This window comes from Psittacula echo (assembly GCF_963264785.1).
Source record: "Psittacula echo genome assembly, chromosome: 2".
NCBI lineage: Eukaryota > Metazoa > Chordata > Aves > Psittaciformes > Psittacidae > Psittacula > Psittacula echo.
The window spans coordinates 8,439,919-8,464,102 of NC_137737.1; the positions used below are offsets into that span (position 1 = coordinate 8,439,919).

The 24,184-nt window shown below is 43.0% G+C and overlaps 1 protein-coding gene across 1 annotated transcript; it reads left to right on the forward strand.

Annotated features, from left to right (window-relative positions):
- Positions 1-9,891: 9,891 nt before the first annotated feature.
- PDIA4 (protein disulfide isomerase family A member 4) lies at positions 9,892-22,794 on the forward strand (the record flags this gene model as incomplete). The annotated part of the gene is made up of 10 exons (XM_080611522.1): positions 9,892-9,991; positions 15,132-15,306; positions 16,887-17,092; positions 17,741-17,879; positions 18,381-18,586; positions 19,262-19,420; positions 20,503-20,654; positions 21,057-21,213; positions 21,308-21,541; positions 22,087-22,794. 10 exons carry the CDS (start codon positions 9,892-9,894, stop codon positions 22,500-22,502), a joined length of 1,944 nt encoding a protein of 647 aa, XP_080467648.1. The 3' UTR covers positions 22,503-22,794.
- Positions 22,795-24,184: the final 1,390 nt, after the last annotated feature.

Consider the following 24,184-nt stretch of genomic DNA (forward strand, 5'->3'; position numbering starts at 1 on the left):
AATCAGACAGGTTGGAAAAGACCTTTAAGCTCATGCAGTCCAACCGTTCCCCAGCGCTGCCAAGGCCACCACTAACCTGTCACTGAGGGCCTCATCTACACTGTGTGTGAACACCTCCGAAGACAGTGACTCCATCACTGCCCTGGGCAGCCTGTTCTAATGTCTGACCAACCTCTCAGTAAAGAAATTTTTCCTAACATCCAATCTAAACCTGCCCAATTTAATTTTAAACAAAATCAGTGAAATATGGCATTTTGGTTTTGCCAATTTTACAGCATTTTTTGAGGGGAGAAATAGAACTGTGGGACACTGCAGTTCTACAGGTATTTCTCTACAAGTATGGTGTATTTAAGCTGTTCTCACTACAACACATCATTTCAATGGAGGAGGAAGGCAAATTCAAATCACTGGGATAATTGTTAGAATAGTTTAATGTTTCTTAGTATTATATAAGAAACAGTGCTGCAAATGATCAAAACATTGAAGACATGAATGAAAAAACGTAGCAGGACAGCAAAGGAGAACAAAGCCCTGGAAACATAAAATGATGGTGTCAATATTTACCTTTCTTTTTTAAGTATCTGAAAATACAAGAGCACAGAACAGGAGCTTCTTTGACTGCTGAGACAACTGGAATTGATTTATCAAGATAGACTGGTAAACAGATTCATATTGTTTTCAGTGAAATTTCCAGCTACAGAATAAAATGCAGTACTGTGAATAGCTTGAAAAGTGCTATTCTGTCAGCATCAGCTGCAGATGCCGTATTTTCTTCCTTTCCATCCTCAAAAGCAATTTTTTTCATCCTAAGGCCTACCTGGTATCAGAAATTGACCTGACTCAAGTCCCACCCGCTTCATAGGAGGGAAGACACATTCTTGTTAATGCCACAGAGTTCCCTTTGCTTAAGAAGTGATTGGAGAGACAGGACATAATTCTTTTGGCTGCAGTCGAGTTAGAACTTCCAATCCTTTCAAGAGTAAATCAGCGCCAGCACCTTCCACTGTTTCTAAGTAGAAATGTAATCATGATTTTAGTCATGGCAAGTTGGAAACTCTCTGTTTAATAGTTAAGAACACAGATCCTTAACTTCTCTTTTGACATGGAAATAATTTTGACTTTTGGAAAGTGCTGTGAGCCACTGAGGAAGGTGCTAAATAATGTATATTACTCAATATTTCAGCACAGCCATTGCATTCTTACTGCCATGTCTCCCTATATGAACGTCTTTAAACTTAATGCAATGTTCGCATGCAAGAAAAACAAACTGCTCTTGTAAAGAACCTATGCTACAATCATAAACAGCTTCTTCTAGAGAGTTTGAGTTTTATTAAGTGAATCCAGAAGTGTTTCCATATTAAGGTTTACAAATGAAACAGAAATAAGTGTCAAGGCCTATTGCTGCTCTCTAAAGAGCAAGATTAAAATAAATTATCTGAAATAGAGATCCTGAATTTAAACCAGTTTTAAGAGTCAATTTCATGGATATGAGTATCTCATACATAGCTAAGACGTACCATTTCCATTGCTTTACTAATAATATGTTCCTTGTATAGGAGAAAACCAAGCATTGAAAAACTATAAAAATACAAGTGGTTTATTACTGCATAACATACACACACAGAGTTCTTTGGCAAAATAGTGACATACTTCACCTAGATCAGAACTGTTATCAGCTTGTAAGGAGAGCAGGGTTGAGAATTTTCCACCCTCTGAATAAATACAACATGTACGCTTCCTTTGCCCAAGAAGCTTCACTGGTAGTGAGTAAAACCTCCCGTCTGAGCTGAACCTTGTAGCTCAAGTTGTGACTGGCTCAGAGGAGGGAAACTCATCCTAGCCACAGCACACCAGCCCATAAGGTTCAGAGCACCACAACTTGACAGCCTCCTCACAAACACAAAGGGAAGAGAAGGGCATCTAAAATATTATTCACATAAAAGAAACAAGAAAAGTCTAAGTCTTTCCCTTCAGAGCATTACAGATAAAAAAAATACACCATGCAGACCACTTGGAAATTCTGGATTCATAACATTCTCTCCACTCTCCCAAGACTCAAACTTGTACATTATTGATAAAATGATGACTTGAGAATAAAAACAACCCATATATAAACAAACACAACCCTTCAGAAGCCTTTTCTCATGCCTGCAGGCTCTTACAGAAGGACCAGCTGGTTTAAGTCAACTATAGTTTGCTGAAAGGTACCATCTAGTGGTGATTTTATATTATGCAAACTCACTGAATTCTACATACTGAAACTTTCTTTGCTGTTAATGTCTGAGCGCAAATTCAACAAAACTGAATGTCACATTATGATACCACCTTATAGAACAGTTTCACTCAAACCAAAGAAGAACATTATCCTTTGTTCTTACCTTTGTTCACACACCAGCTCCTGAGTCCCAAGAAAGGGATGATATTCCTCAAGAGAGATCAAAAGTCTACGACCTCACTGCTGAGTTTAGCTCATTTTCAGGCTTGCAGTACTAAAGACTTCTGGAAAGGACATGATAATAATTACCGAGTTTTGCTTTCTTAGCAGAAACTTCAGATGGTGCTTTCTATCAAATTAACTCAGAGAGCAACCCAGGAAAAAAGCAGTGCCTTGACCTTTCTCATGTTGCCAATTCTCAGTGTAAGCAGAGACTTATTTACGGTAAATAAAACTACAAAAGGTTTTATTGGAATTTTTTCTACTCATTATCTACATTTGCTTTAATTCAGAACCCTTCCACCTCTCTTGAAAAGTCTAATCCACAACAACTCTGATGTAAAAACATGGACTAAATTGTTCAACACACGGTTGATGATAAATATGACTGTGGAGCAGATCAACAAGCCACATGTTCTCCTGAAACCAGCATGATACAATGAACAAAAATAAAGTAAGAATTAATGGCCATTCACAGTGTTACAATGATTTTTGAGGGTCTTTAGGAAATAGGGTAGCAAAGCAATAGGTGATAACAAAAAGTAGGTGTGTTTGTTGTAGCCCCTGGTTACTCCAAGCCTGCGGACCCTGAAAAGGACAGAACATTTGGCATTGTATTCATCTACAGAGCCTGAGTATCCAGCCCAAATGCTCAGTCTCATATGTCAGGTGGCCTCTAAACTTCCCCTGTTTAAGTTTGAACCTGTTACCCCTTGTCCTGTCACTACAGTCCCTGATGAATACCCCCTCCCCAGCATCCTTGTAGGCCCCCTTCAGATACTGGAAGGCTGCTATGAGTTCTCCATGCAGCCTTCTCTCCTCCAGGCTGAACAGCCCCAACTTTCTCAGCCTGTCTCCATACGGGAGGTGTTCCAGTCCCCTGATCATCCTCGTGGCCCTCCTCTGGACTTGTTCCAACAGTTCCATGTCCTTTTTATGATGAGGACACCAGAACTGCACACAATACTCCAAGTGAGGTCTCACGAGAGCAGAGTAGAGGGGCAGGATCACCTCCTTCGACCTGCTGGTCACGCTCCTCTTGATGCAGCCCAGGATACTAGATGATCTCCAGGTCCTTTCCAACCCTAACTATTCTATGATTCTATGATTCTATGATGTTATTAAATACTCCTGTAGGAACACCAAGACCCATTTCAAAGAAGGGATAAAAGCCAAGTCAAACAGAGCTAATGGTCACTTTTAAAGAATATTATTTAAACTTGTACTTAAATATCTGAAGTCCAGGTTGGAAATGTCAGGTAAAGGATTCTCAGGCAGACTGAAAACTGCAGTAGTTAGAACACCAGCAGTGGTCAGTGATTTATGGGGAATAGGAAGAAGAACATATGCAACTCTTAAAATAGTTGTTTGCATGAACTACAGTTGTGCTGAATATGTTAAAGGATAAAAATTCACCCCTTGTAAATGTTAAAAAACCCCAAATGAGATACAAGAAGCAGAGTATAAAACATTTTCTTAAATTAATTGTCATAGAATCGTATGTCTAGGCCTTTGTTCTCATAGCCCAACTCTTTTATGTTCCTGGGCCTGCAGATGCAATTATCATTTTCCAGTAACTTCTTTTTTCAAAACTCTTCCCAAAGGAAGACTCTCAACATTCATTTTGTGGCTCCAAATTCCACTCATGTATGTAAATACTATGGCAAGAATTTCCTTATGTGCATGTACTATCTTTCAAAGTGCTTTTGACTTTGAAATAGTTTAATCACTAACTGTAAAAATCTGTTCAGTCGCCAGAATGCAAAATATGCTACCTCATGGAATTGTGTGCCATGTGTCACACAGGTCCTCCTCATACAGATGGATCTGAAACCATTATCTTTTCCTAAAAGAAAGAACAGTCATTTTTATATCTGCAGTTCCTGCTCCCTTTATATTATTCTATTACTACTTCAAGCCCCACTAAGAGTTTCTGTCACGACTGAAAAATCAGAATATACTCCATCAGGCTCAGTTTATCTTTATTCTGCCATATGATAGTTTCATTTAACTGGTTTAACTATTCAGCTGTTGAAAACAGCTCTAGCAGAAAATCTTGATTATTCCAACTGCTTGGCAAATTCAGTTCAATGAGAGCTCGTGAGTGCTTTTAAACAGTCAGTGTAACAGAATTCTGAGTTCATTTCAGCTTTTACAGTAGGGGGTCACATAAGATATTAGATATAGGTATTTTTGAAACCTAAAGCATATACACTTTCTCAGACAGTTCTTCCTGAGGCCAAGTTACAATCACATGATGTCAAATTGAACAGAATTATCCCTTACTGTTTTACATGTGAATTACTTCCCATAATTTCTTTTTAAGTGTACTGTTGTTTGCATGAGCTGCAATCATGCTGAGTTAAAAAAAAGGGATAATCAACCCTTGCAAATGTTTAAAAAACCCAAACAAGATAGTAAAAGTGGAGGAGAAACCATTTTCTTAAACATCTGCGTCTTATCAACTGCTTCAAACAGATAAAGCAGGGAAATGCAAACACTGATCTATTGGCTAAAGCTGGTCAAACCCATGTCTGTCAATGCTCAGCTAGCTTACAATTTAGGAGCCTTGTAACTTCGGAGACACCTAAAGCAATCTCTTCTGATCCTACTTGCTATCATACAGAACTCTGAAGAAAAATAATGTAAGAGACAGTGTTCAAAACAAAACACATGTGACACTGTGCCAGGTTAAGCCTGGCATATCGCATAAAAGAGAGGACTTGTAACTGAAAGGGTTTTTTGGTTGTTTTGGTTTTTAGGAAACAAGTTTCGAAAGCATCTCCCCAAAACTATTCAGTGAATGTGCTGTAACGTCAGGTGTGTTTTAGCAGCATTTCAGCCATATTTTAAACTGCCAGAGGGTGGCATCAAGAGCACCATCAGCTCATGTTCTTTGGAAGAAATACTGCATTCAAATCAAATCACAGAAAGACAAAGTGGTCTGTCACACAGTCCTACTGAAAAAGCTGTGCATCATGGTCTAACACCTTAGCTGACACGATGCTGAGGCTGCACACACTCCTATTAAAATCAATTTCCAATCGTTTAAGTACCATCAGCAACTTACTATAACACCCAGATAGAAAAATCCATGTTTAACAATAGTAAATTAATTGGTTGCATCTCTATTCAGCCAGTATCAGTCAGCATCTAATCAGTATCACTCTGTGATATTAAGGATTAAAATAAACTAAAGCAGCTATCACATACATGAGATCATTAGAATTGCTCAGTCTCCTTACAGGTAGCCACTCAGCATCATCAGACTGTGACAGGCCAAGTAGGTTCAAGCCGACTTTTAACACTGTAATACAGTTTAACAGCAGAAGTTAGACTAACGTGGCTTAGTCTGGCATACCTTGCAATTCTCACGAGTTTTGTGACAGAACACTGGCTTCTTCTGCTTTGACATTCAGTGCTAGGTTTGCCTCTTTAAGATCAACAATTGCACCCCACTGAATTTGCAGAATGACATGCAGAAGATGACACGCATCTAGGCCTCCTTTCGAAGGAGAGAATTACAGTACAGATATTGCCACAGTCCACCACTTAATGGTGCTGGCAAACACTCGTGCAACCTGTGAAGACTTTTAAGGTAGCCATGGACAACTTAAACCAAAGGAAAGACTCCTACTGCATGCTCCTAAGGAAAAGCATATCTAAGAAATATGATCATCTGCTTGTTCCTGAGGATGCACTGCCAGTGGTGATGCTGACAGGTTACAAGCATCAGGAAACACAGTATGCACAAAACATAATCCAGTTTCAAATGATTCCAGTGACTGGAACACCTGGATTTTTCTGCAGGATAGCAGATGTTATCATATAGAAATGCCTTTTACTCAGAAACTGCTCCATAGACGCTCTGAAGTCTCACACTTTCAGCGCTTGTTTTCTGTCTGTGTGAGGGCAGACATGACTGGTAAGTATGGCCAGTTTCTGACATCAGACATGCTGCAAGGGACCTGTGCTATTCACTTTTCCATTTATTGAACCTACAGGAGACCCTATACTTACCTGTTACAGGCTCTGTTCTCTCTTCTGCCTACAGACCCTCCTGGTCAAGAGAAGGGTTTCCCTGTTATTAACTCATGTAAATAATGAGTCCTTTGACAAAAGATAGCAGTGCTCTTACCAGTAGTACTTAGTTCAGAGGATTTTCAGCCGCATACAGTCAACCCCACAGGTTAGCAAGCCTTCACAGAGCAGGAAGGAGTCTCTTGGAAAAGCTGCACAGGTAGCACTCTTCTTCCAGTGTGTGTATTTCACAGTTGCACTGAGCTTGCACCTCAGCTGGACAGGGAGGAATCACACTTGTTTGGTGTGCTACTTATGATTTGCTGTGTTATCTCTTGGTACCCCAAACTAGAAAGACAAACACGGGCCCATTGGTTTGAAGACCAGCCAGACTACACAGTCCTTTGCGAAGGCCCTGCTTGACTACTGGACGTGCCTAAGATCCAGGCTATCAATACTGTAACTACCCATACAATGGAGCAAATCTCTCCATCAGACAATAAGGCTTTCCTTGGCTCCATGGCAATTTTACGGGTTCTGTCTTGCAGGCTTTCCTCTTGTAGTTCAAACAGTAATATAAAAGCCTGCATTTGTACACTGTTTGCACTTCTTTTTCTAGCTGGATGTTACTGCTTGACATCCTTGATTATCTAGCAAATCTACTGATCTCATTTTTCAACTTGGTTAACTTGTACAGACATAAAACACAATAACCATAAAACTCGGTTATCACAAAAATATTTAATCCTTTCCGTTTTACATGCCTATTTCTTCTGGAAGCTACTTAACCTTTTTTCCATTGGCCTAGACAATGTCAGTCATGAAGTATTGGGCCTGAAAGAACTTCTCTACCCTGACATGTCACTGTCAGGTAGATAATCTCCAACCTAAATGAGGATTACAATAATCCTCTTACAAACAACAGTCTTCCTCTTACAAACTCTGATTATGACAGCAGTAAACATTTCACACACCAACACAATATTCAGATCAGGGCCTGTGTTAATCAAACAGTGAACAGACTCTAAATAAAACCCTTCCAATACCCTTTTACTTTTCCATTTAGAACACTTATGTGTCCAATCTGATTATGTGCTATCATCAAACTACTGACTATCCATGTTAAGCAAACTAATCATCCAAACAAGTTCTGGGTTTTTTATACTGATACCAAATGGAGACACAATCAGGATCAAGATCTCGAGAGAATCAAGACAGCTTTTACCTGGTTCAGATCAAGTGTCACCTAACTGAAGTCGTATACAGAGTGCTACTGTATTTTCAACATTAACTTGTTTGGCAGCTGCATTGAAGGCAGGCACTGGCTCCTCCTCTGAAACTTGTAGAACAATGTAGAACAAAGCACATTTTTAATGCCATTTTGCTACAGACTGATGAAAAAAAGCCAACTGGTGACCTGTATGCACCAGCAGCCTTTCACAATGTCTTCTCAACCCCCTAAAATCATTGGGTTCTTGAAGCTTGCACTTCAAGGGCTTGAAAGATACTTGCTTATCACAAGCTATTGCTGCCACTTCAGAGTATGACTCCTGTGCACTGAATCTAATAGTGCTTTATGCCTGCAAACTATGTGAAGGTTAGAAATATTGTGAAAAACAGAGTAATTGTTTCATTATATTGTTCAACAGCTGTGATTTGCCTGATTTTGTGGCCAAACTGGCAATCTGAGCACCAAAACCCCAGGTTTTAGCACTGTCTTGTTAGACTGCAGATGTTCACCAGATAAGCACACAGAATCACAGAATTGTGGGGGTTGGAAGGGGCCTCTCAACATCATCCAGTCCAACCCCCTGCCAAGGCAGGGCCACTCAGAGCAAGTTACACAGGAACGTGTTCAGGCGGGTTTGGAATGTATCCAGAGAGGGAGACTCCACAATCCCCCTGGGCAGCCTGTTCAGTGCTCTGACACCCTCAATGTAAAGAAGTTCTTCCTCGTATCGAGGTGAAACTTGTGTTTTAGTTTATGGCCATTGCTCCTTGCACTGTTGCTGGGCACCACTAAAAAGAGTCTGGCATCATCCTCCTGGCACCCGCCTTTGAGATACTGATCTGCATTGATGGAATCACCTCTCAGCCTGCCCCTCTCCAGATTTAAGAGGCCCAGCTTCCTCAACCCCTCCTCATAAGAGAGATGCTGCAGACCCCTGATTATGCTTGGGGCCTCCGCTGGACCCTTTCCAATAGCTCCTTGTCTTTCTTGTACTGAGGAGTCCTGAACTGGTCACAGTACTCCAGATGTGGCCTCACCAGGATGGAGGAGATCACCTCCCTTGACTGCTGCCACACTCCTCCAACACACTCCAGGATACATCCTTGTGTCTCCTGGCTCAAGGGCACACTGCTGGCTCATAATCAACTGATCATCCACCAACACTCCCGAGTCCTTCTCAGCTGAACTGCTCTCTAGTAGCATTAGAACCATCACATCTGATTATCCCTCCATGATCACCATCAGTGACCAGATGAAGTTATTAACAACAGAAAAAGACCTGTCATGGCTATGTCAGCAAAGAGGAAGAATCCACCACCCCCAAACGTTTGCCTGTGGGTTTGCTGACAAGCAGAAGACCTGCTGTTAACCTAGCCAACCGAGTTTCACCGCAGCTTTTTGGTAATACTAAAAGTTCAGTTTAAGACTTTCGGACAGGCAGAAGCACACACCTCCTTGCTCTGCCCGAGGCGCGGAAGCCTTCTGCTCGCAGAGTCCTCATGCCATTACAAACAGGCAGGTTGCGCCCGACCCCCTGAGCTCTACGGGAGTCCCCCAACCGCGGTGGCACTGTCAAGCGCTTCACGTAAACGGCAAGCAGTTGCTTCAATAACAAGATCGAACAACTTTGGTGACATCAGGAGCCCAAACGACAACAGCCACCCACTTTCACGAACAAACCCCAGCCCTCCCTCCCCCCTTCTTCCCTGAGGTAAAGCACCGCCCCCCTCCCGTGGGGAGACTCCACCTCCAAGCGTAACGCGCCCTCATAGGCTGCCATCGCCGAATAGCCCCGCCCCCTCGAGGCACCCCGCCAATCGCGAAGGGCAATGTGTCCTCTCGCCCTTGTGGGCGGGGCTAGAAGCCCCCGCCCCGCTCTGCCAGGGCGGCTGCGCCGGGGCCGCGTGTCAGGCGGCGGTTGGTGGTGCCGCGGCAGCCAATGGGGGAGCGGCACCTCAGAGCCGCCGTCTAATCGGCACGCGAGCCGGCGCCGTGCCTGCCGCTGCGGGAGCGCCGCGCTACGGATCCCCGCCACGCACGCTCGAGCCTTGCGCGGCGGCGGGGCGCGGAAGGCGATTGGCGGCCGCGCCGCTCGTGTCGCAGGGCGGCAGCCAATCAGGGGGTGCGACGTCCCTGCGAGGGGCGCTGCGGGACGGAGCGAAGGAGAAGCGGCGCGGTCGGGGCTGGTGTGGGGCGCGGCGGCGGGATGAGGCCGAGCGGGCTGTGGGTGCTGCTGCTCCTGCTGGGGCTCGCCCAGGTCGCGCTTCTGGCGCGGGGCGCGGCGGCCGAGGAGGACGGCGATGACGGTGAGCGCGGGGGGATGGCGGGGCGCGGCCTGGCTTCCCCGTGAGAGACGCGGATGTCCGCAGGCCGTTGGGCTGAGGCGGCGGAGGCAGCACGGTGGTCCCTGCGTGAAGGCGCTGGTGTCCCGTAGAGAATCACAGAATGGTTTGGGTTGGTGGGGACCTTAAGATCATACGGTGCTAATCCCCTGCCATGGGCAGGACACCTTCCACTAGACCAGCTTGCTCCAAGCCCCGTCCAACTTGGCCTTAAACACTGCCAGGGATGGGGCAGCCGCAGCTCTGGGCATCCTGTGCCAGCGCCTCAGCACCCTCACAGTAAAGAATTTCTTCCTTAGATCCAATCTAAACTTCCCCTGTTTAAGTTTGAACCCGTTACCCCTTGTCCTGTCCCTACAGTCCCTGATGAAGAGCCCCTCCCCAGCATCCTTGTAGCCCCCTTCAGACACTGGAAGCTGCTCTGAGGTCTCCACGCAGCTTCTCTTCTCCAGGCTGAACAGCCCCAACTTTCTCAGCCTGTCTTCATACGGGAGGTGCTCCAGCCCCTGACCATCCTCGTGGCCTCCTCTGGACTTGTTCCAACAGCTCCATGTCCTTATGTTGGGGACCCAGTGCTGTGCGGCTGCTCTGCCTCACTAGTTCTAAACGGGAGTAAAAGCTCGCAATTAGCCATGGGGCAGTTACTGACTTTTAAATTGTCAGTAAATATGCATGTCTGTTATCTGTTGGCGTGCTCTCTTCCTTGCCCCTCAATTTAGTGCATTCCGTGTGTTTCAAGCCGATTGTTTATTTTTTCCCGAAAGGAATGCTGTGTGTTGCTAGTTTCTTGGTGTTTCTTCCCATTGTCTTTGGATTTCTCTGCTGCGTGTCTTCTTTCCCAAATTAGCTGAAACAAAGCTGCTCTGACTTACTAAGTTTAGCACCTGTATGTAGGAGGCAGGCATTTGAAAGTGCTTCTTTTCTCATTTTAAGCATCTTTCCTGTGGATTTTTGAGGAAATCCTACGTCTTTCATATTGCCTACATTAAAGTGCTGTATGTTGAGTATTAGAGGGTGGTCAGGGAAGCTGGATTATGCATGACTTCCTGAACTCCTGTCGTGCAAATTCTTGCTCAGTGAACAGGCACTGAAACTTGAACAAATGCATTTATGTCAGGTACCTTATATGTGTTACAAACCGTACCATCTGTAGGGTAAAGGATCAGGAGATTTTTCTTATTTTAATAGGATATAGCATCTGCAGTAAGGAGATACATATATTTCAGCTTAAATTTTAAAAGGAAGATTCTTTATTATGTCTGTTTCTCTGCTTTTAGCTGGAAGATTTGGTTATCATGGCTTTGTAGCATGTGACAAAGCCTGGTACCGATTTCCCCACTCCCTTCAAACGATGAAGTGACAGCAGTGATGTTACAGCAAATCCTGGGTCCTGTGGCTGGCGGCAGTAGCTCAACTTCTCCTGGAGCAGACTCTCATCAGCTTTTCCCATGTGTGCTCTTCTCATTAGATGAGTTCTTGGGATCAAAGATGCACAGTGATGAAAGGATTTCCTCCTGTGTGCAAGTTGAGCGCTAATGCATTACACAGCTTGAATCATTCTGTTTCTGTTGTGTATCTCAAAATCTGTATAAATCACAAACCAGGCTTTACCGAGCCTTTTCTTTAAAAATGCAAGTAATTAGGGTTTTCCATTTTTGCCCTTGAAACGCAGACCTGTAGGGAGTGGAATAATTTACTTTGCAACAAGTAAGTAACCTTATGTAAATGAGTTGTTCAGGAGATGAAAAGTTCAGATGAAACAGGGGTTGTTGCACTTAATAGTTTTGGAAGTGGAGTTTGACTCGGCAGTGAGGCAAATACGCTTGTAGCGAGGTTAGCCTGGATCATGAGTTTTACACCCTTTGCATCCTGTTGAAGGAAAAAGAGGGATCATGTAGAGAATTGATTCACTACAGAATAGTCTGAGGAAGACTGCTTTCATAAAAAGGCTTTTGAATGCCCTGGCAATAGATTGTGAGTCTTGACTGGTGTGTTTCTGAAAACTGAGCCCAGCCAATTGGGGAACAGTCATCCAGTGTCCTCCTCAAAAGGAAAGTTTCAGGCAGAATCCTGAAGTTCGGTCCAAGTACAGTTTTTTTGCACAGGATTCACTCTGCTTAAAAAAAAGTTATAAGAGCAGACTTCTGTTCTACTGGAGGGCAGGTTTTAGCTGATATTTGTTGCTTTGTCCACCTTGCTTTGCAAGTAGCTTTAAGAAACAAAGACGCTTTAGTCTGAGTGCAGCTATTTTATATTAGTGAGCTACCTCTATAAAAGTATCTACTAACTACTTCTGGCATTTCAGCTGTCACAGTTAGACTCATTTTGTATCTGTTCCCTTCGAATTGTAAATCAGTGATACAGAGGAAACTTCCTTACTCTTAATGAAAACAGCCCTGCTTGCTTATCCCATACTTGGTCAGGTCCTTGAATCAGGTCTTACAGTCTCCACACTAAAGAGGATGTGGAGGTAGCTGTGATAACCCTGGGTATCTGAAGCTGGAGTCTATAGAGGGTGAGTTTGCACTCATAAAACCCAATTTATAGGTGTGGTTAACTTCTTTATGTTTGGCAATGCTTTCCTTAAGCCAGTTGGGAAAAGCTGTAGTCCTGCTGTTGCACACTACTGTCTTGCCATCTTTTCCTAGGAGGAGGAAGTATGTGTGTCTAATGCCCATGACAGTGTATCCCCACCAAGGAAGTTTTATGTTGTAAAAGCTCTATAGAGCTTTCAGGGAAAGATAAAAACTTACTTTGGTGATGGTTGTTGGATCTAGTGGTAATGATGTTTCCATAGGTAATGGTTTGTTCTCAGCTTTCAAATCCATGAGTCCATCCACAGTAGCTGTGGTGGCCTTTTTCCTCTCTTCAGGACAGGTAGTTAACATAGTAAGCAAGAATGAGAGTCGCAACCTGGTGGTTAGTTTCAGACATGAATGAGCAGAATTGGCTAGCTAGTTCTGCTCAGATTCCTTTTGTGTCGGTAAAAACCAAGTCTGAAGTGATTTGTCTGGAAAAGCGATGGGCATTGCACAACTCGCTAGGAATTCAGGCACAGGCTGACCATGAGCAAACACCCTGCAGTGAAAATTAGCCCTCAAAAGTGCTGGGCACATGTGTCAGCAGAAGTTTTGACTGCTGAAAACTAGCTTTTCCACCAGGGTAGTCCCATAGGTATGTGACTGCCGCAGATGTGTGGGTGTCTGACAGTTCAGCCGTTTCACTGCAAGTGCTCAGAGGCAGCAACACAGGAGGCATTGTCCACTTGCAAATAGTGCTTTTTGCTGCTTCATAGAGCAGGTGAAACATAGTAGTTCTTTAAGAAACTTAATCCAGGTGACTACTGTTGTGTGATAAATGATCTCCTGTGATCTCCCTCCTCATCAGAAGCTTTAATGTTTTGGTGGTGAATAAAGTTGGGCTTTAATTAAAATTAACACTTTTTTGTCCAGGAGCACGTATTGTTTTCTGAGACCATATAGGCTTATTTCTTTAATAACTTCTAACAGAAAAACGGCTATTGCGATTTAACAGCATCATTTTGTCCACTGTGAGCTTGTTCCTACAGTCTCCAATTGGTCTGAGAATAGTGGGGTTTGGAGTTGTTCTTCATACATGGATACTACACATTTATCATTCTTAACTTCAAAGTTCCTGGTGAAATCAAAGCATTTTCAGGATTTTCGTGCTGAGTCAGTAGCTCACATGTATGTGATTTGCTGTCCTGCTGCAGTAGCTCCTGTCAGCTTAGTCCAAGGCCAGTTAAAGTTAAATGGAGAATAATTTATATCAAGAAACCTCAATCTATTTTGGTGTTTTGTTTTATTTGTTGGGTTGTTTCCTGATCCTGGGATTCCAAGTGGTTCAAAGGGCCTTAGTTCTTTCTTTTACAGTTTTCATTTGGGATGAGGTGTTTTCACTACTTGGTTTGTGACTGAAATTCCTTTCAAGCCATTCAGAAAGGCCTGCTTGCCTCAAGTGATAGCATTTAAACAAATAAAAGTTTAAAGGAGCATTTGAGAGATGAAATAATAAAAAAATATTAAAGAAACCATCTCAAATTCCAAACCAACAAAGTCTTAACCAGTTTAAATGTCTTGGCTTCAGGTCTCACGTGCAAACTGCTTCAGTAACTCAACAAATCTGCTTTCTCTTTAAAAGACCTGTTCTGGACCAGCAGTCTTGGTCTCCTTAAATCTAAGGCTTCCCCAAAACCTCTTTGAAAGAAGTTTTCACTCAGTTTATTTCAGAAGAGTACCTTGCATCTGCAAAGTGGCTTTTCATGGGACTCCGATGACAGTCACTTTCTTATCTGGTGTACACTCAGGCTAAAGCCTGGTGCTGATCCAGAGCAGAGTGAGTGAGAAGCTTCTTCAATGAATGGCAGACCTGAAACATTACTGTAACTGAAAGATACACTGAGGTTGCAGGGGTGGGATAGACAGTCAGGAACAGAAGCATAACATTCAAGTGCTACCTCTGAACCACCTTGCCAACAATATCTTTTGAGTTTATAGCAAGTCTGTCTGTTTGTTAGAGCTTCAGTTTGGCAGAGCATAGCAGTTGTGGTGTTACAGGTATAGTGAGTAAGGGTACAAGAAAAGCATTGGGGAGAGATGACAGCTGCTTTTTTCGGTGCAAGGCACCCAATTTTTCTAGCCACAACTTCCTGTGCTTGAAGGACAGCCCTTTTGGGGCATGTTGGAGGGCTTCTCTTTGAATTCAGTTGTCATCTGCATGCCCTTCTTGCCCAACAAAACAGGTCTTGCTTCCTAAACTTCAACAAGATGCACAATGTACCTTGGTAGCAACTGTTGCATAGGTCTGTATGTGTCTGGTTTGTTAGATTGCCTGCAAGTGCAAAAGTACATGTTGACACTTTACTGAAATACTGATATTGTTGGCTGGTGTAACATAGACAAAAGTGAAGTGGTCAAGCATCTGAATCCAGGCTCTGTGCAAACTGAGGTAGCTGTCATTGTAACCTGTGTTGATACCTTTTGTCTTAACCGCGGGATATACTTAATCCATCTTTAACCTGGTAGTGTTATTTTAATGTTAAACTTGATACAATCTAATCCATGTTGCATTTTTACGTTTCCAGAATCTGTTATAAAACAAACTGATGGTGACAGTGATGATGATGATGATGATGAAGATGACGAAGATGATGATTCTGAAGTTAAAGAAGAAAACGGTGTATTAATCTTGAATGATGCAAACTTTGACACCTTTACTGCAGACAAGGACACCGTGCTGCTGGAGTTCTATGCACCATGGTGGGTTCACAGCCTGAGCTTAGTGCACCTTAGGTGCAGGATGAGGTGGCTCTCAGGGGCTTCTTTTACAGGACACAGTCTTAAAAAGTGAATTAGGCTACAGTTTTGAAGATGATGTAGGAGAAGCACTAGACTCTGCCGTATCCCAGGGTTGGAGATGGTTCTGATGGTGTGGAGGTACCTTTTTCCTCACAGATGTGGATCGTGCTGAGGGATCCCATGCCAAGTGAAGCACAATCCTGATTCCATCCCTGTTCTGTGCCTGTCAGGGAGCAGAAATGGCCCCAGTGAGCCTTAGAAAAGTCATGCAGTGTGGTCTTGCGATCTGCTATAATCCTTTGGCCTGGTCCACTAAGAACTTGTGTGCTTGCTCATCTAGATGGAGGAATGGAGGAGGCTTCCCTGGTAGGGGTATTGCTAAAAGGTTTTCCTTCTCAAGTTTAAATCGCTGTCCTTGCCAGAAGGGTGTAGTGTGAGTAATGACTTGTTTGTTATACCAATTTAAACAGTGCCTCATACGTCTGTGTAATGATGATAATTCTGCTGGCATGCCAGGGTGAACAGTACACTAGAGCATTTGGGGCTACACCGGATTTACCTGCATATAACCAAGACAAAGAATTCAGTCCAAAACGTATCTTCTCTTGCATTCTATCTTATGGACAAAAACAATAGGGATGGTTTGTGGGGGAGAAACAAGAGCAGTCAAGTTGCTGAGTTAGTGTTGCAGCCAGAACCTCTTTTCCTTTGTGGCTTAGAGATATAAATACATCTTACTCATTTGTCCTTTTCTAGTGTTCGAATAGAGAGGGGAATATGATCTTGTATGAGGTGGAGTTCCATTTTAACTAGTGCTACTCATCACAGAGAATCCCATCCGTGCTTGGCTGTAGGTACTCTTTCTGCTGCTGTAGTTTTCATGCATGTCTGCATTTTCATGCAGACATGCATTCAGTTTCTGCATGAAAACTGAATGTGAAGCGTAATTTATCCAAGCAAAAGGGGGTGTGGTCATTACAAGCTAAACACCTTTTTTTTTCTACTCCCCCTCCTGCCAGTTGAGAGGCTGAGGAGCACAGGCTATTTGCTATGCTTTATTCTCTTCTTTTTCCTGGTTTCATCTTCAGCTTATCAAGCTACATTTAGGTTTTCTAATGCTGGTATCCTCTGTCATACCAGCTTTTGCAGCAGAAGCCTCTGATCTTCCCCAAGAGTTCTGCTGTGGCCACAGAGTGAGAGCAGGTGCCGTGATACTGTGGTGGGTGTGAGATTTCGTTAGGTTAGCTTAACTGCTGAGTCATTTTTCTCTTCAGTTCCATTCAGGGTGCTAGGTAAAGGAGATGAATCAAGATTAGGAGACAATGAAGTCTGAATGAGACCATACTGGGAGGGGAGCGGGGAGGAAGGAGAAGTATAATACAAGGTGTGCAATGAGAGAAAACAGTTGGGGTTTGAACAAACAGCACATTAGCTATAGTTACTTTATATTTTTATGATCTGCAAATACAGTAAGACAATGCATCCTGGAGATGCTGAGTAGCAAATACATTTCTCCATCTACTTGTGTCTTCCTCTGGCAGGTGTGGGCATTGCAAGCAGTTTGCTCCTGAATATGAAAAGATAGCCAAAACTCTGAAGGAAAATGACCCTCCTATTCCAGTTGCCAAAATAGATGCTACTGCAGCCACTTCACTAGCAAGTCGTTTTGATGTCAGTGGCTACCCAACCATCAAGATCCTGAAGAAAGGCCAGCCTGTTGACTATGATGGCTCTCGGACAGAAGATGGTAAGCACCAGTCCTTTGCAATTCTCTGTAAGAAAGTAAAGTAGTATATGGTCCTGCTTCTTCTTGTGACTATTTGAAGGACTTTGATCTTAAGCTAGTTTATATCTTAAGCAAAATAATATTGTGAAGGCTGAAATTCTGCTTCTCAATTGGCTGCATGCAAGAGGACAGTTTTGCAGGTAGTGGGTAATGCTGTTACTGAGGAAAGTTTCTAGAAGTATAATTTGACTAGAGGAGGAGGTAGTCTCATGCTTGTTGAAAGATCAGCTAATAGAAGCATCTGATTTATACATTGACTTGTACATAAAGCCACTTGGTTTTTGCTTAAGGAGTGTGTCCAGCTTCAGTCAGAGTGGAAAAACAACCTTTTGAGTCTATCTTGAGATACAATTCTATGTGCTATAGTGCTGCAAGGTACTGATCTATGTTCTGCGTAAGTAAGATGCTCTGTAAGGTGACGAGAAGACCTCCTTGGCAATAATGAAGTAAAGCATAAAGGCGCATGATTAGGAGTGTTTGTGTGTAAGCTTTGGTCAAAGACATTGCTTGCCACTCTGATTTGAAGTTCTTGATACCAAGTCTTGCATTCAATATGCTGCTGGTATGATAATGCAAACTTGCTAATTGGGTTTTTGAACTCTGTTTCAGCAATTGTGGCCAAAGTCAAGGAGGTTTCTGACCCCAATTGGACCCCTCCACCAGAAGCTACACTGGTATTGACCCAGGATAATTTTGATGAGGTTGTGAATGACGCTGACATAATCCTAGTGGAGTTCTATGCTCCATGGTAAGCAAGAAGGCAGTCACCTGTAACTTCCTAGCACAGCTGGCCTGAGCGTGCTTGGTTTCTGTTGTTATGCCTCATTTTTAAAGAGGCTTACCTTGTGCAGGTGTGTGCAGCTCTAAGCTGGACCTAGGGTCACAGTAGAAATCACTTCAAGATTAGGTTGGATCTGTGTCTCAGCAAGAGGTGGTCTCCAAAACTTCCCTGAAGATTCTTCTCGTTTACTCATTTGGGAACACATTGAAAAGATGCTGAAAACCAAAGACAGTTGATCCCTAGTTTAAAAATGGTCTCTAAAAATGAAACTACTTATAGTAATGTGACATAGACATAGAGGCTAGCTTCAGATTGAAGAGACAAGTCTTCCTAGACTGAAGTCTGTAGATTGGATAACCCCATTTCCAGTTTCTTCATTCTGGAAGACTTTACTGTTCCACTTCAGAGGTAGAAGGTACACAGCAGGACTCGTGTCTTCTAAAACTGCCCTCACCTCTCCTTCCCTAGGTGTGGGCACTGCAAAAGGCTTGCTCCAGAGTACGAGAAGGCTGCCCAGGAGCTCAGCAAGCGCACGCCTCCCATTCCCCTGGCTAAAGTCGATGCCACTGCTGAAACTGAGCTCGCAAAGAAGTTTGATGTTACTGGTTACCCAACCCTGAAAATATTCCGCAAGGGCAAAGCTTATGACTACAGTGGTCCACGGGAAAAATATGGTACTGCAGCTTCTGCTCCTTCCTATTGTCTGAGGTCATTGACCACAGATATTTTGATGTATTTGTAGGACTTGCAGACTTGCTAACATCAGCAATGGTTGTTGGGGAGACCTGTAAAACTCTCTCCTCATACCTGCATAGGCCAGTGGTATAAATCTGTCTCTAATCTTCATAACATTTTATGATGGTACTATAAGTTCCTTTCAGTATTAGGTTAGTTAAATACCCATGGTGAAGTGCTGGCAGTATGAGTAAATGGGCAGCCTTTATTTGCACCGGAATGCACTGTAAGGAGTGGCAAAGTACTCAATATTAGGTTTCAGTAAGAGGGAAGACTTCAGACTATCCAAGTAGAACTTTGGTTCATAGCAGGAGACAATGAAGTGTCTGGAATTCTAGAAAGGAGGGTTACTTGAAAGATGAGCTGATACCCATGAGGCTTGTGTTTGGTCACCCCTTCTGAAACCAGTCTGAAAGAGAATATCCAGAACTGCAGCTTTAAAGTCTTGGACCGTGGTTATGCTGATTTGGTCTTTAAGTTCTTGTGGGAGGGCTGTACAGAAAGAAAGGTGTCCACAGGAAATGTGGTATTAAGCAATGTCCTGGAGGGAATGCCTGGACCCTCCAGTTCAGTAAATGTTCTAAGCAACTTTTTGGGGTGGGTTTGTCTTGCAGGTATTGTCGACTACATGATTGAGCAGGCTGGGCCTCCATCCAAACAGATTCAGGCTGCCAAGCAGGTACAGGAATTTCTGAAGGATGGGGACGATGTCATCATCATTGGAGTCTTCAGTGGAGAGACTGACAAAGCCTATCAGCTCTATCAGGAAGCAGGTAAAATAGGAATGAAATGTCTGATTTGTTGAGATTGAGGCCAGGACTTTGGGCTTGGAGACATCCTTTATTTCTGCTCTTAGTTCAGTGGGAGGAGGCTGGAGAGCAATAGAAGGAAGGAGATTGGAGGGTGATCTTCCACTTGTATTCTGGCTCATGACAGATTTTGAGAACTGAAATACCAGCCAGTCACAGGAGATACTTCCTCTTAGTATTGTGTCCCTAAAAACACGTGGACTAGAGAGGAGGGAAAATTCCTAGCTGAGGAATGAATCACAACATAAGGCCTTGCTAGCTTTGCCGTCTGCTATTGCCTGTTTCATATATGACAGTTCCAAAGGCTGGGCTCTGCCAAGCTTGTTTGAGGTAGGAGTGGAGAAAGAATCATCTTCCACCCCTGGATCTGTTTAGCTATGGCAATGTTTATTCTTACAAACCCCTTTGACTGTGACACATTGATGGTCCTGTTAATGACCATATTTGCTAGCACACAGAAGAGACTAAACACTTGAAGTGTTCGGCCCCTGTCTGTTACATGATCAATCAACTCGCAATCAGTCTTGGTTTCTGCCAGAGTGGCAGTGTGGGCAATTTCCCCCTGGCTACGCCTGCTTCTGGGGCTGCTGTTATTTATAGTTGGATTAGGAGCTGATTTGGTTGCTCCAGCAAGATACAGAACTATTTCCCAGGCTGCCACAAAGCAAATAGATGGACTAGATGACCTTGTGAGTTCCTTTCCAGCTCTACTTTCTGCTATTTGGGGGGAAGCCAAGAGGTAGGAGACTGATAAGCAAATAGCTGTTTCACTGCGTATGTTTTGGAAGCTGTTCAAAGTTTTTGAGTATGTAGAATAACTCATGCAGTAGATGGATTGTTGAACAGCATTCAAATAGTGTTATTTGAATTGTACATTTTTGCATGCTTCTCACCCCTGGATGAGAGCTGTTCTCCAGACTCTGGGTGTTTTCATGTCTCATTGAGAATGGGAAGAGAGTTTCCTTGCAGGGCAGTCTTACGATTCCAGTCAGAGGCTGACACTTCACTTCTTGATGACTTTCCTTCTTCCTAACCTTAATTTTCAGCTAACGGTTTAAGAGAAGATTACAAGTTCCATCACACTTTTAGCAACGAGATTGCAAAACTATTGAAAGCATCTCCAGGAACAGTGGTTGTCATGCAGCCAGAAAAATTTCAGTCAAAGCATGAGCCCAAGATGCGTGTTTTGGATCTTAAAGTGAGTACCTGATCCAAAGCTAGAAAGTTTGTATATGGGTTGAAGGTTCTCTTTCTTTGTATAGGTGAGCAGTTAATGTTGTCTTGTTGGAAGCACTCCACTAGATATTTGAGGCACCTTGTTTGTCCCCTAAAGCTATGTTGCTTTGTTTGAGAAAGTTCTATGGAACTAACCTAGAGGTTATGTATTCAAATAATGTACCATTAAAGTTTTCGGTTTAAGGGTAGGATGCTAAATTATCTTAGTGCTCAAGGGTTTGGAGAATATGGTGACAGCATTCTTAGTAACATGCCCCTGTTTCTCATTCATGCGTGCATCAATATTTAGTTTTCAGGACTGTGTAACAGAAATACCACTTAAATCCATTTCTCTGGATGTTTTTTCCCCAATTTTTTTAAGCAGGACTCTACAAATGAATCAGAGATTAAAGAGCACGTGATAAAATATGCTTTGCCTCTGGTTGGCCATCGCAAGCCTTCCAATGATGCTAAAAGATATGCTAAACATCCTCTGGTGGTTGTCTATTACACAGTAGACTTCAGTTTTGACTATCGTGTTGGTAAGTTTTCTGAGATCACTGCTCCTCCACTTCAGAAGGAAGCAAGCAGTAAGCGACCAGAAGTTACTAATCCCATTGTGTTCTGGTTTTTCAGCTACCCAGTACTGGAGAGGCAAAGTCCTGGAAGTGGCGAAAGACTTCCCTGAATACGTGTTTGCTGTTTCTGATGAGGAAGATTATTCTTCTGAAATAAAAGATTTGGGCCTGCTTGAGAGTGGAGAGGATGTCAATGTGGCCATCCTGGATGAAGGTGGCAAGAAATACGCCATGGAGCCAGAAGAGTTTGACTCTGATGTACTCAGGCAATTTGTGATGGCATTCAAAAAAGGTACAGTTTCTAAAAGAGGGTTTGCGCTGTGTGTCCTTCCAAGAGTCTCTCCTGAGGCAGTGGCTACAACAAAGTCATATATGCAACAAGACAGTGCTCTGTGGCTTAAAGCCTTTGGATGATTCTTGCCTTTTTGTTTTAAATCTTAGTTAATTTACTTTGTTGCTTGAGCTATGCTTTGGCATCTAGCTATATTTTAAACCTGAGCATGTCTAGCAAGCCTAAAGTGTTCTTGCAGCTTTGAAGTGTGAGGTGATCCTACATATTTGAGACTAGTATGCTAAATCACTGCCTAATACATTATGGATGGACAGTCATAAAAAGAGGGAGAAAGGTTCTAGGGAATTGTGAAACAAATTGTTGCCTGTATTCACGAGGTTATTGTGCTGAAAGGTCACCAGCAAACTTACCTATGTATCATGCAGAGGTACTTCTACTGGTGCAGTGCTATTTCCTGGTGGGATGATGTACTTCTGCCATTTTGGGCAAGACTGCGAGGACCACTGTTACTGTATTCTAACATTGTGTGTTTTGCTTCCTTCTAGGAAAACTGAAGCCTATTGTGAAGTCCCAGCCAGTGCCAAAAAACAACAAAGGGCCTGTGAAAGTGGTAGTGGGTAAAACTTTTGATACCATAGTCATGGATCCGAAGAATGATGTTCTCATAGAGTTCTATGCCCCGTGGTGTGGCCACTGCAAGAAACTAGAACCAGTGTACACCGAGTTAGGCAAAAAATACAAGAATGAGAAAAACCTGATCATAGCCAAGATGGATGCTACTGCCAACGATGTGACAAATGACCACTACAAGGTGGAGGGATTCCCCACTATCTACTTTGCTCCGAAGGACAAGAAGAACAACCCTATTAAATTTGAAGGCGGGGACCGAGATTTAGAGCATCTGAGCAAATTTATAGAGGAGCATGCCACAAAACTCTCCAGAACAAAAGAAGAGCTTTAGATAAGATGAGGGTGGTGAAGAAAGATTGTTTGTACATTGTAGTTAAAAGCAAGTTACTGACAAAACCTTGAGAGAAGAATTAAGCAAGGAAATTCTTGAGCAGTAAAGTAATTACAGTATCTTTTTTTATATGGCAGAAGAGTTTTTTTTGTGGACACTGAACTCCTCTGATATGAATGTCTTCCCTTAGTTACGGTTTTGATCTTTGGAGAAAAATACATCCTTTATTTTTTTGTGACTATCTTGAGCTTGGTTATTTGACCCCAATGCAGCTGGTTTTTAAGTTACAAGATAATACCAAAAAAAGAGAACCAGATCCCTCTGCTAAACAGATTTCTCTGTCTTATTTGTTGGTGTGGTTACCAGGGGGGCAGTGTTTTGATCCAGTCTCTCTTCTGTTATGTTTCTGTATACCTATTCATGTGACTATATCACTGTATTCATTGCTGAGGGTAAGAATAGAGGGGTTTTTTTAAAGTATGGACAAGTTACTCAGTCTTATTGAGATAAGACACAGTGACTCACAAACTAAATGTGCTTTAGACCTGTCTGCTTTTGCTCTGTGCCCCTCTGTAGAGAAGGCAATGGTAAAATAGCAAGTTTTTCCAATTTACCTGTCTTATTGACCATATTGACCCATTTATATCTTAGTCTTCCCAAATACGTTTTGGAGTAATTGGTGTGTGGCAGAAGGAGCCCCTAGTGGGGGGTAATGCTTGAATCCTGGTATCAGATCTGTGTGTTACTGTCTCCTTTCCTTTTGCAGAGAGGAAAGTTTAGTAGTGACTCTTTGGGGAAGCAGACTGAGACCTTCTGATGAACCTTATGCAGTTACTGCAGGTACAAAGGATGGTCGCATCTGTTCTGCGCTCTGCTTGGGAGTATGTGTGTTTAAAAGTGGATTTTGATCTTGAATGTCCCAGTAGTAGGTCCATAAATTTAAAGGACATGTTGGGGTGGCAGGTTTATGTACTCCAGAAGCACTGTCTGCCTCTTCTCAGAGCTGTGATACTGTAGTGTATGCAACTTAAGTGTCACTGGGGCAGTTTTGATGCACATTTCATTTTACAGGCAGTGCTTCTCTCCTAGCAGCACTGCTTCCTGTCTTGCAGAAGACAAGTATCATCAGTCTTCCTTCAGTATTTCCTTGTCGCATTAGGTTTCAGCTTTCTGGATGGTGTGCAAATCTGAAACCACCACCCAATTTTTTTCTTCAGGGAAGATGCAGCCTTCTGTGTAGCAAGAATAAACCCATGTCCAGGAGGTGGCTATTGAGTTGTAATGCAAGTACCCAAAGGGGCCTGCAAGGGGGGTATGTAATCCTTATCCTTCCCTATTGCAGTTTGCATCCTTGTTGAAGGGACTGATGCCTTGACAGGGGACTGTTCCTTGCTGTTAGCATATGCAGTAAAGCATGATTGTTGCATTGTCCTTTCAGAGGTCTGTGAGGCTGCATGAAGGCTTTCTCTTAGAAATTTAGCCGAAGCTAGTGAGCAAAGCTCACCAGCAGATTATGAATGAAGGGGACAGTATCAGATCTTCACAGTGTCAGGGTGTGCTTGAATGCTATTCAGGTCCTGTTGTTTATCAGCAAAAGCTGGGAAATGCTAAGCAGCTATTCAGGATCAGATCTCAATTGCTGCTTTGTGATAAAGCAGTATAATTCATTTCAGGCCTTGGCA